The 13,850-nt window shown below is 37.8% G+C and overlaps 1 protein-coding gene across 1 annotated transcript in view; it reads right to left on the reverse strand.

Annotated features, from left to right (window-relative positions):
* inppl1a (inositol polyphosphate phosphatase-like 1a) overlaps positions 1-13,850 on the reverse strand; it is a 184,714-nt gene that overhangs the window by 52,456 nt on the left and 118,408 nt on the right. The window contains exons 5-6 of the mRNA XM_034168192.1: positions 12,293-12,439; positions 138-228 (exon numbers count right to left, since the gene is read on the reverse strand). Coding sequence (XP_034024083.1) covers positions 138-228; positions 12,293-12,439 — 238 coding nt within the window. The remainder of the gene's footprint in view (positions 1-137; positions 229-12,292; positions 12,440-13,850) is intronic.

The following is a 13,850-nucleotide window of genomic DNA, read 5'->3' on the forward strand; positions in this document are numbered from 1 at the left end:
CACTGTATTAATATATTTGTGAATATGCAACAACTTTTAGACAGAGTGAGCAGAAAGCCAGGAACACCTGAAGTTGTTGTGTCCATACTTATTCACTATGAATGCCTGTGCACATCCACCTTCCCAAACACACATACCTGCTGGATCATCTTGGAGACCATGAAGGCACTCTGCTGGTCAAACACTTTAGACAGGATTTCCAAACCAGACAGAACCTTATCCACCTCCCTGTTGGGTGAGACAGACAGCTCAGTTGTCTCAAAGTGCAGTAAAAGGACAACTCATGTCCTCTTCTTCCTAAACATCTAATTATGAAAACAGATCAGAAAAGAGGGCATCCACCTCATCACAAAGTTAACATGTGAAACATGCTAGAAAAATGACGAGACTATGAATGAATGAATGAATGAATGAAAACTGTTTATTTTGAACATTTGATACAACAACAATTACAAGATAGATCAGTGAAGACAACAACAAAAAAGTTCCTACTGTGTACCCAACATGTCCGAAAAGGGTAGGGTGAAGCATCAGCTTATTTTTCCCTACCCCTTCTTCCCCACAACCAGTGATACCCTTTGCCACATATACACATAGATTCCTACACACCTAAACCGAGATATATATATATATATATATATACACACAAACATAAATATACACCTACACATACCTACTTACATACAAAATACTATATATTTACAAGCCGAAGCAAAAAACAAAAACACCCTAACCCTCATTACCCTTCCTCCTCCCTGTACCTAGAAAAAACCATATTTTTGTACCGCTGTTTGAACTGGTTCATGCTTGGACATTGCTTGAGCCCCACTCCCAATCTGTTCCACATCCTCACCCCACAGACAGAAATACAGAAACCTTTTAATGTTGTTCGTGCCCACTGATGCTTTAAATTAAATTTCCCCCTCAGACTGCAATCCCCTGATCTGTTAAAAAACATATTTTTAATATTTGCTGGAAGTAAATTGTTTATTGCTTTATACACGATTTGTACTGTTTGAAAATGAACCAAGTCTGTGAATTTTAAGAATTTGGATTGTAAAAATAGTGGATTTGTATGATCTCTATAGCCAGTATTATGAATAATTCTTATAGCTCTTTTCTGCATTACTGATAGTGATTGTGTTGTACCTTTATAAGTATTACCCCATACCTCTGCACAGTACTGTAAATATGGTAAAACCAGTGAGCAGTAAAGAATGCGGAGTGAGTGTGGTCCAGAATATGTTTCGCTTTGTTAGAACTGAAATGCTTCTTGACAGTTTACTTTGTATATGTTTTATATGAGTCTTCCAGTTTATCTTATCATCTATTATCACCCCCAGAAACTTATTTTCATGTACCCTTTCAATATCTACCCCCTCGACTTGTAACTGAACCTGTATGTCTGTATTACAATAGCCAATAACATGTATTTTGTTTTACTTAAGTTTAATGATAATTTGTTTCTGTCAAACCATATTTTCAATTTTCCCATTTCTATACTGATCCTCCTCAGTAACTCCTGCAATCCCCCCCGAACAAAAAATGCTGTGTCATCTGCAAATAATACTAATTTTAATATTTGGAAACATTGACAATGTCATTTATATAAATAGAAACAGTTTTGGACCCAATACTGACCCCTGTGGGACGCCACAAGCATTGTCCAAGCATGATGATGTATATTCCCCCAACTTCACAAACTGTTTTCTGTTACTTAAGTAGCTTCTCACCCAGTGCAACACCAACCCCCTAATCCCATACTGTTCAAGTTTATTGATTAATATGTCATGAATGATTGTATCAAAAGCCTTTTTAAGGTCTATAAATATTCCAACTGAATGTAATTTGTGGTCTATGGCGTTTGTAATCTCCTCAACTGATTCTATTAATGCAAGTGATGTTGAACTATGTGCTCTGAATCCATATTGACTATCAGTAAGTAATTTATGTTTATTTATGAATTTGTCTAATCTATTATTGAATAACTTTTCTAATAATTTGGAAAATTGTGGAAGCAAAGAAACAGATCTATAATTTGTAAAGTGGTGTCTATCCCCAGTCTTATACAGCGGCACAACCTTAGCTATTTTCATTTGATTGGGAAATTTACCGGTTTGAAATGATAAGTTACAGCTGTATGTTAATGGTTCTACAATCCATTCAATGACCTGTTTTACCACCACCATATCAATTTCATTTAAATCGGTAGATGTTTTATATTTACAATTATTCACAATGTCTATAATTTCTTTTCCATCCACTGCTGTGAGGAATATTGAACAGGGATTTCTTTCTATGAGATTATTATCCCAATCCTCAGGTTGGGAATCGGGAATTTTTTCTGCCAAGCTTGGTCCAATATTTACAAAAAAATTATTAAAACCATTGACTACTTCATCCTTATTTTCCTTCTTGACATTATTATCAATGAAATACTGAGGGTAACTCTGTTTTTATTACCATTTTTGATAATGCTATTTAATATATCCCATATTCCTTTAATATTGTTTTTGTTATTATATAATATGTTACTATAATATTCCTTCCTACATACCTGTATAATATTAGTTAATCTATTTTTGTATTTCTTATATCTATTTTCTGCCTCTTTAGTCTTTAGTTTTATGAATTCTCTATACAGTGTATTTTTCTTATTACATGCATTTCGTAACCCTTTCATCATCCATGGTCGAGCTTGGATTTTTTGTTTTCTGTAGTCTTTAATTGGACAATTTTTATCATATAATGATGTAAATATTTGTAAAAAAGTTTCATATGCACTATCAACATCACTTTCACTGTATACCTTTTCCAAGTTTTGCTCCTGTAAATCCTTCTTTAGTGTGTTCATGTTTTCCTCTGTCCGCACTCGCCTGTATTTTATTTTCTCCTCTGGCTGATTCCGCCGATGGTTTCTATTATAAACGATGAAAACTGGTAGATGATCACTAATGTCATTGATTAATAATCCACTCAGTGTTATTCTCAATATCATTGCTGAATATATTATCAATTAAGGTAGCACTATGGGATGTAATTCTGCTTGGCCTGGTGATTTTTGGATATAAACTCATACTGTACATTATATTGATAAATTCATCTGTTATTTTATGCTTATTTGGATTGAGCAGATCAATATTTAAGTCACCACAAATGAACACAGTTTTTTGATTAGTTTTTGAGAACATTTTTCCCATACAGTCAGTGAATGTTTCAATACTAGATCCTGGTGCTCTATATATACAGCTGACTAATACATTTTTGCTTTTTTCTTCACATATTTCAATAGTTATACATTCTAATAAGTTATCGATCACAGTTGTCATATTGTCTATTATTTTATAATCCATGTTCTTATCCACATACACAGCCACTCCTCCTCCACTCTTATTCTTTCTGTTTACACATTTAAATTCATATCCATCCAGTTCAAAATCCATTCCTTTATCTTCATTGACCCATGTTTCTGATATAGCAATTATGTTAAATATTTTTTTAAATTGACTTAAATATTCTTTAATGTTGTTAAAGTTTGCATATAGACTTCTGCTGTTGAAATGGATTATTGATAATTTGTTATCCATTTTAATGATCCGATTAAACTGTTCATCTGTATAATAGCAACAACTGTCATTGATATTTGAGAAGAAATTATTGTCCGGGTCTATATCGTGCTCCAAGTCCAGTAGATTGTGGTCTGTGTATTTAAATGTTCTCAGTTCTACTTCTCCATGATCAGCAATCCTTTGACTTATATCCTTCTTGTCTCCAGATGTAGATGATGTAGTAGATGAATAGGTTCCTCTGGTCTGTGTCATGGTGTTGTGATGTGTTTGTGTCCTCATACCTTATTGGTCGTATTTGTCCAGTTCCTCGATGTTCCTGATTACCATAACCTTTGCTTGTTCTGGTGTTCCATTCAATTTGATAAATGTTTTGCAGTTGGATGTCCATGTCTGTTGAATTTTTCCCTGCTTTTTTAAGAATGAGCTTTCCTGGCGATGTCTGCGTTTCTTTTGGTCAGATGTTCATGATGAATACGTTGTTCCTTTGAGTTTCCGTCCCTGTTTTAACAATGCCATTTTATGTTTTCTGTTGACAAACCTCATTATAACTGCTCGCTTGTCTCCATCCTCTCTCCTGGGCAGTGGGTGGCACGCTTCAATGTTATTACAGTCCATTTGAATACCTTTAGATTGCAGGAAGTCATCCACCTGTTGTTCCACTTAGCTGGCCTCCTGCTCGCTGGCCTCCCCTCCGCTGTCTTCTGACACCGCCCGTGCGTAGGATCGAGGTTTAATATGAATTCCTGTAATAATAACGTCGTTCATCCTTGTGTACTGTTCCAACTCCGCAACACGGTTCTCCAGGTACACCAGACGCCGGTCTTTCTCGGCATTCTGGATCCGGAGAGCCTTCACTTCTTCCACCAGCTCCATAATGGATTTCTGCTGCATTTTAACAACAGAGATTTCCTCAGACAAAAAGTCCAGGGACTTCTTGATATCGTCTCCCTCCTCCGCCGTCAGTGCCTTCCTCGGACCCATGGTCAGACAACTCCGCGCTGGCGCTTCGGGCCTCTGTAAAGCCGCGCCGGTGGAACTGCGCCGACGCCTCGGGCTTCAGGTGGAGCCGCGCCGGTGGAACTGCGCCGACGCCTCGGGCTTCAGGTGGAGCCGCGCCGGTGGAAAACAATCCTGCTGTGGATCAGCAAACCTCACACTAATAATGTGATTATTAACTGTCAGATGACAATGTAAAACCTCCTAATCATTCTAAAGTTGATTGTAAGCAGAAACAAGGCAGTTTAAGCGCAAATGGGGCGATAATCTCTTAATTGCTGCTAGCGCTCAGTCATGACGCTCCGATTGGTTCCAAATGAGGAGGGTCATGGGTGACTAAACAATCAGCTTGTTTTTTTTGTTGCCAGCATTATGGCTGAATTTTTTCCCAAATTAAAGAACTGTTTATTATCTAGAAAGAATTGGCAAAAGACAATAATAACATCCTTTATAAAAGGACAACACTAAAATTAAGTTTAAAAGACAGCTACTACAACCCCTGGCAATAATTATGGAATCACTGGCCTCGGAGGATGTTCATTCAGTTGTTTAATTTTGTAGAAAAAAAGCAGATCACAGACATGACACAAAACTAAAGTCATTTCAAATGGCAACTTTCTGGCTTTAAGAAACACTATAAGAAATCAGGAAAAAAAATTGTGGCAGTCAGTAACAGTTACTTTTTTAGACCAAGCAGAGGTAAAAAATATGGACTCACTCAATTCTGAGGAATAAATTATGGAATCACCCTGTAAATTTTCATCCCCAAAACTGACACCTGCATCAAATCAGATCTGCTCGTTAGTCTGCATCTAAAAAGGAGTGATCACACCTTGGAGAACTGTTGCACCAAGTGGACTGACATGAATCATGGCTCCAACACGAGAGATGTCAGTTGAAACAAAGGAGAGGATTATCAACTATTAAAAGAGGGTAAATCATCACGCAATGTTGCAAAAGATGTTGGTTGTTCACAGTCAGCTGTGTCTAAACTCTGGACCAAATACAAACAACATGGGAAGGTTGTTAAAGGCAAACATACTGGTAGACCAAGGAAGACATCAAAGCGTCAAGACAGAAAACTTAAAGCAATATGTCTCAAAAATCAAAAATGCACAACAAAACAAATGAGGAACGAATGGGAGGAAACTGGAGTCAACGTCTGTGACCAAACTGTAAGAAACTGCCTAAAGGAAATGGGATTTACATACAGAAAAGTTAAAAGAAAGCCATCATTAACACCTAAACAGAAACAAACAAGGTTACAGTGGGCTAAGGAAAAGCAATCATGGACTGTGGATGACTGGATGAAAGTCATATTCAGTGATGAATCTCGAATCTGCATTGGGCAAGGTGATGATGCTGGAACTTTTGTTTGGTGCCGTTCCAATGAGATTTATAAAGATGACTGCCTGAAGAAAACATGTAAATTTCCACAGTCATTGATGATATGGGGCTGCATGTCAGGTAAAGGCACTGGGGAGATGGCTGTCATTACATCATCAATAAATGCACAAGTTTATGTTGATATTTTGGACACTTTTCTTATCCCATCAATTGAAAGGTTGTTTGGGGATGATGAAATCATTTTTCAAGATGATAATGCATCTTGCCATAGCGAAAAAAACTGTGAAAACATTCCTTGCAAAAAGACACATAGGGTCAATGTCATGGCCTGCAAATAGTCCAGATCTTAATCCAATTGAAAAGCTTTGGTGGAAGTGAAGAAAATGGTCCATGACAAGGCTCCAACCTGCAAAGCTGATCTGGCAACAGCAATCAGAGAAAGTTGGAGCCAGATTGATGAAGATTACTGTTTGTCACTCATTAAGTCCATGCCTCAGAGACTGCAAGCTGTTATAAAAGCCAGAGGTGGCGCAACAAAATAATAGTGATGTGTTGGAGCGTTTTTGTTTTTCATGATTCCATAATTTTTTCCTCAGAATTGATTCCATATTTTTTTCCCTCTGCTTGGTCTAAAAAAGTAACTGTTACTGACTGCCACAATTTTTTTTCCTGATTTCTTATAGTGTTTCTTAAAGCCAGAAAGTTGCCATTTGAAATGACTTTAGTTTTGTGTCATGTCTGTGATCTGCTTTTTTCTACAAAATTAAACAACTGAATGAACATCCTCCGAGGCCGGTGATTCCATAATTTTTGCCAGTGGTTGTAGACAGCTATTTATCAATTCTACAGTGTTCCCTCTGGAATATTACTAGAGGGGGTAGCTTTATCCTCATTTTTACATTTTCGAGGGCATTTTCACCCCCATGTTAGGGTTTTAGACAATAATGGCTAATTTTTGTGTATTTTCAAATGTGATCAGAATAATCGTGTTTACTTGAATTCCTTTCACATTTGTATGAGGGTTCCAGCTGGACCGTTTTAGTGCCAGGTAAATTATGTGATCGTGGCCCATAGCTTCAGGGCCCATAGCTTCAAGCTATAGGCATTTTATACCACTAAAACATTACTGGCAAGCCCTATTTTAACTAATTTTGAATGGTTTTAGATGCATTGAAAGCAAGAATAATAATAAAAAAAAAAAAATGTATATATATGTTTGTTATATTATTTGTAAGATCAAGTTATTTTTTGCATGTCAAAGTCTAGTGTTAATAAATTAAGTAACGTTGAAAATGTTAACAATATTTAATGGACATAGCATTTACTGTCTTCTTCAAAAGTGACAGACGGTAGTTTTAATCCAGTGAAGAAGGCAGTTTTTCTATCATCCTGACAGTTTTTTTTCCAACATGTCTGAGTGGGATTGTATGACATTTCTTTTTAAACAATATAACACCTCACTGCCTTGTTTGAACAAGAGCTGAACCTGGACTGATTTGTCAAACCTGCTCTTTTAAATGAAAAACTTTTTGAATCAATTTCACTTTCCTCTTTCACTGACGCTGTGCCCCTACTCCTCTCCACCCTCCTCCTCTGCTCTCTCTCTCTCTGTTTCTCCTCCCCTCCCTCAGCTGTTTTCCAAACTCTGAGGTTTTTCAAAACACAAAACCTTTTAACTGTAAAATAAACTGTAAATTCCTGAATATATCATCACATATGGACACAGAAGGGCCTCTGGATTATTTAATTTAGGATTTTCAGGGCGGGTTTTTTCCCCCCCCTCTTCAGCTCAGAGCAGAGACGCCGTTTTCAGATGCTGTCGTTCACAGCTCTGTGACCACAGAACACACTGACTCTCTGATCTCTGCTCTTTGCAGTTTGATACGAAGAAAATGAGAAATATATTTCTTATTACTTTAATTATTGGTTTAAAATTGCAAAACTATGACTCTATAAGCTTGAAATATGAGCGAACTGGGACATTTTCAGCAACATTTCAGTTCATTTTTCAGAAATTCTGTGCTGGATGGCACAGACAATTTGAACCAGAAAGCCGGGTGGAAATTTGCAGCACTGGGCAGGGCCACCCGGCGCTGCCCACCATTGCTAGAACCCTGATTTGTATACTTTCTGTACATGCAGCTCAAACTTAATCACTGTAATATGTGCTGGCTATAATAACAGGAATTATAGTTAATTACCTTGAATTTTATTTTCAGGCCCAGCGGGTTTAATTATTCACATCTTGAAAATGGAATCAGCTTTTAAAAGTCGCTAGCATTACATAACACAATGCTAACACTGGCATGAGCTGAGTGTGTCCTTGCTGAGCATTTATTAGAAGTATCTGTATGGTTAATTAACAGATCGTCTAAGAAGTATGTGTTACAGTATTTTGGTTGCGTGAAATTTTCATGGTATTTATTTTAGCAACATTGACATGTTAGCAGGTCTCATAACTTAGCATTAGCTCTACTCTAAACTAACAGTCTACAGTTACTGTGACAATAATATGTTCATAACTTTTAAAACGTCACCAAGGCCACTCATCAAGGAAACCACGTCTAGTCCAAAAAAAATACTTTCATGAAACGCTAACCCTTGAACCAACGTTAGTGTGTAAGCTTAGTTTGGTAACTTTGAGATGGTGACCTGTTTGCCCCACAGAGTCTTACCCACACTTCACCTCTTTACCCATTTATGGTTTGGGTGTTATACTACTGTCACATTGTGATGGATTGCAGAAGTGTATGAGTAACATATGAATTGTTTAAATCAGTTTGTATCCATTTTTGTCCTGTAGAAATTTATTTCATTTTTATACAGTGCCAAATCACAACAAAGCTGCATCAAGGCGCTTCACACGAGTAAGGTGGTTAAATGTGTTCCTTGTCAACAGATCAACTTGTCAGCTGATGTCTGGTGAGTCTATCAAAAGGTTTTGTGCATGCTTAAAACTTGCAATCGTTACCTTGCCAGTAGATGTCCAGCAGACATGACTTTCATCTGTGCGTTATCTGTTAAGGGCCTTTTCATATCAAGTACGCAATGCGGTGTTGCATTGCTATGAAACCCATTATTTTCAATGAGAAGCATCGCACAACGCCGAGCTTGCGCAACCCTCTGCCGGTAGCACACACCACCACTTGACGTCAAATGCACCGCGGTCAAAGTCAAGGTCAACTCAATCCAGCTTTCACCGCTACGTGTTGTGACGTAGCTTCATGTGTCCAACAGAAACAAGGCGTCAAGCCAAAACACGCAAGACGTTAGAGTACAGAAATGTGTTAGAGGAGTATCAGAACTGCCAATTTATACATGGCAGTTTTCTGAAGAAAATCCTTACACGTTTTATTTACCTCAAGATTAATTTCTGATTACTGTACATTTTGAAATTAAAAAAACCTTTCTTACATTAGAAAACTTGTAATTAACATAGCTTTAAGTTAAAAAATATATTCTGTAGAATCTGATGTTCATCTGTAAATTAAAACCATAACTGTCCATTATTATTGTTTCAGATTAAATGATTTCTTTAATAACATGATAATGACCCTTGGACATTTATTTTTAGACAAATAAAACAGCGTGAACAGCAATGTGTACATTTTTAAGTCTGGTAGATTCATTTATTCATATCTGCATTTCAACCAGGAAAAAAGACACTGTAAAGAAATATAAACAGTTATTATAAATATAAGAGGAAATGGTGTAACCATGACTGCAGTGTCTATGTTAATTAGGATTTCTCAATGTAGCATAAACCTCATGACAAAATCATTTTTAATTTAGTTATTTCAATGTTTAATGCTGTAATAAGGACAGAGGGTGGGACTTCTACCTGTGCAAGTGTCTTATCGATTGAACTCTGAACTTCTGGACATGTTTGATGATTCATTCATTTAATGTTAAAATATAAAGGAAACAGCTTTTCCAACTACTAAAATAGTTGCTCTTAAAAGAAATTTACAGAGATTTAAAAGTGTAGCAGCAGCTGTGAGTTTTCAGAAGACGGACAGGTGAGCTGGACCCTTAGGACATTTAACCAGATGAAGGTCTCCCCTGTAGCTTCAACCTCTTGGTGGAGTTTTTTTTTGGGCACAATTTCCTCACATTTAAAGAACAGAGATGTTCTATTCTTCCTTCTGGGCTTCAGGTTTTTAGTGTTCAGCTCTATCACTGGAAGTTTTGAAGTGCATCTGGATTTACAACGTTCTCTGCACAGTAAATGTTGAAATATTCCTGATTACTAGATAGTAAAAAAAAAACAAAAACAAACTTTAAATAAAAAAATCTAAGGTATGTAAAGTTGAGATTTTTTTTGTAGTCGCCAGCAGTAAAAATAAAATAAAAAACTATTGTGTGGATTTATTTAGTAAAAATAAAAATAGATCAGTTTACAATCTAAAACATTCGCTCAGCTCGACAGTGATTTAATGTTAGCCGATAAAGCCTAGGTGTTCAATGGTACAGCAACGTCACATTTTATTTTCAGATTACTCTCACGTCAGACAAATTTGCAGAAGTTCCATTGCTCAAACTGAGTATGTGTATATATTCGAAAGTGAACAATTTCAGATTGAGCGTGTCTGCTCGATCACACCAGCTGCTGTCTCTCTTTTTGAACGGATCTGTGGGTCTCTGGCCGGGTCGGTCACTTTAGCTCCGCCCGGCCTCACTGCGAACAGTTGCTGGAAAAAGCTCTTCCCAGCAGGGTGATGCCCATCACTTATTCTGCGAGTCATAACCAGTGTTGTGAAAGTAACTTTGACAAGTTACTTTTTTAGTTGCTTTATACAGTTGCTTTATGCAGTTACTTCATTAGCAGCATTATGCAATTACTTTATTAGAATCTGCCGAAAACTTGCAACTAATAAGTAATGTAACTAATAAGGTAACGAGTAATGTAACTTGGTTACTCGTAAGATTGAGCAATCAGCAAAGTAACTAATAGTTACTTTTCTGAGTACTAAATCTTTAAAAATGACCCAAATTAGATTATGAGTAACTTTATTAATTACATTCAGCAGCTGCCGACAAGGTGTCCGCAGCTGCTAATGAACTAACTGTATGAAGTAACTGTAAAATATAACTGTATAAATTAACTAATGAAGTAACTTTCCAAAGTTACTTTCCCCAACACTGGTCATTTCCACAAGGAGGAAAAAGCAGAACAAGTGACGGTGTGACAAGTGATGGAGTGTTTCTGTTTTTCCTGTCGTGAATCCACAATGGTGACTGTCGGCGTTATTCACCAAAAGCCTTATACTGATGTAGAAATCTCCGCCCCCCCTGTGCGGGTCCAGACGCGTTGTCATCACATCCATCCAGCCTCCATCCTGGCATCTGTCAGTCTGCGGGAGATGATGGTGTAGTGTCCAGTTTGTTTTTTTTGTTTGTTTTTTTTATACAGTTTTTCAATTCAAGTGCAATGTATTTCAATTATATAGCGCCAAATCACAACAAAGCTGCCTCAAGGCGCCTCACACAAGTAAGGTCGACCCTTACCAACCCCTAGAGCAAGCACACAGGCGACAGTGGAAAGAAAAAACTTGCTCCGATGATTTGAGGAAGAAACCTCAAACAGACCAGACTCAAAGGGGTGACCCTCTGCTTGGGCCATGCTGCCAACACAATTGACAATACGGATATACAGGAAATTTTTATCTTTTGTTGCTGTGTCCTCCACCTTTGCAAAAAAAAAAAAAAAAAAAAAAAGCGAGTGAATGAGGCAGAATGATCGTGACTGGAAGCACTGTAGACACATATTTGGTTGTTGCCCACTCATTCCATCAGACCCCCAAAGTCACTAGAGTCTGACAGATTCGGCAATTTTTGCCACTAGACAAATTATTTCAGTGAGTTACTTTTCAGTTTATGCAATCCATCACAGTGTAACAACACTTTTAAGATATTTATAGCCACAGAGTGAATGCTTGTTAATTAAACAGTATGGAAGATCAAATGTGAGTATTCTTTAAATGTAGAATAAAACATATTTTAAATATGCCCACAGGGAGCCCAGTGACCAAAGGCAACAGCACACCAAATTTGGTGATGCTAGGATCAAAACTATAGATTTCTATAAGCATTACACACACACGCACACACGCGCGCGCGCACACACACACACATTTTTTTTTTAATCTCAGATCAGGATTGCAGAAGTCATTTCCATGTACAATGTGGCATTTTAGTGGGCAAAAAACAAGTGTTAGTGTGCATACACATGCTGTTGCGGGTATTTCAGGAACTCTGAAATTCCAACTGCATCATTTACTGCAATACCTTTTGCTTGGCTCTTCTGTATAAGAGCACGCATTGAAAAGAGTGTGTGTAAAGATATATGCTAACAAAGATGTGCCGTGTGTCTGTCTCACCCGTTGAGGCGTTTGCAGGAGGCCACCAGTGTTTTGTTGAGGTGAGGCAGGGAGCAGGCACCTTGTTTGACTGCTTCCAGGTCCAGAGCATAGCTGCCCTTCAGGTACTCATGTGAGATGGTGCTTAAGCCGTTAGCTGCTGGAGCACTGAAACACACCCAAATTTAATCAACTCAGCATACATAAACAGACGGGGGAGAAATTAGGGGGGAAACTAACAAACACCACGTGCCACCAAAATAGCTTCAGTGCACCTTGGCACTGAATCTACAAGCCTTTGAAACATCTGAGGGATGGAACACCATTCTTCATAAAGATATTCCCTCATTTGGTGTTTTACTGATAAATGTGGAGAATGCTGTCTTACACATTGGTCCAAAACCTTCCATAGACGTCCAAATGCACCGAGTTCCGGTAACTGAAGGTCAGAACATGAAATCATTTTTATTAATTACTTGTACCATGCAGTGCACCTATGTGGAAACATCTGCATTGTGCTTCTCCATGGCAGAGTAGAACAGAGGACTCAAATATTCATATAAGAAAACAGGTCTAATCTTGGCTTGAATCCCATGTGCTGTCTGGCAAACTGTGGCTGAATTTTTTCTTTTAAGAAAATCCATTCTGCCATGAAGCTGTGAAGTGATTGGTGATACAACAGAAATCAGTAGCACAATGCAGAATCACAACCACTGAAGGGCATAACTCCTTCAGAGTTGGCATGGGTGTCTTGGTGGCTTCCCTCACTACTCTCTTTCTTGCACAGTCACTGAGTTTTTGAAAAATGCCAACTCAAGACAGACATCCATCCATCCATCCATTTTCAGAATACACTTACTCTGTTAAGGGACCTGAGGGGGCTAGAGCCTGTCCCTGGACAGGCACATGTTTTACATTTAGCATTTCAAATTCAGGAGTGCTACAATAACTCTGAGCAGGACTCAAAGTCACATAAGTATGATATACAATGATTTTATATTCATTCTGGAAGCGTACATTTTATGCATCCTACAAAGCATGTGTCACGTCTCATTTTCATTATTAGTTGGGCATGCAAACACCAACAGCACTCAGCACCGACTATGTGCAGCCATAAACAGCACACAACTAGCAACACACTGGCACATACTGTACAGTTGCACATACAGACTCCATACACAAAAGCTGTGCATCATCTGTGCACTTTGTGGTTTTCAACAGGATGCGGTTTTCCTTCCCATAAAGAGGGGGTCCCTCAAAGAGAACACAGGATATACAGTGTGTGTGCCTGTGTCTGTGGAAAGAAAGTCTAATTTTGAATGATTGTGTGTTTAAGGATCATATCTCCGTAATATCTACCTTTACTATTTTTGGGAGCAGAGCTGTTTTTGTTGTTACTCATAATTCCAGTAGAAACGAAACATCCTTCCTTTGTGTGCTGCAGTTGTGCGCGTGTGTGCATGTGTGTTTGTTTTTCTGAAGTCTGACAATGTTTTAGTACTACACCAGCACACAGTCTGTTACCCCTTCAAAGACATCAGAGCTCAGTAAAAACAAGAAAAACTGTGCTGCTGATTTT

The sequence above is a fragment of the Thalassophryne amazonica genome, chromosome 4, assembly GCF_902500255.1.
Source record: "Thalassophryne amazonica chromosome 4, fThaAma1.1, whole genome shotgun sequence".
Classification (NCBI taxonomy): domain Eukaryota; kingdom Metazoa; phylum Chordata; class Actinopteri; order Batrachoidiformes; family Batrachoididae; genus Thalassophryne; species Thalassophryne amazonica.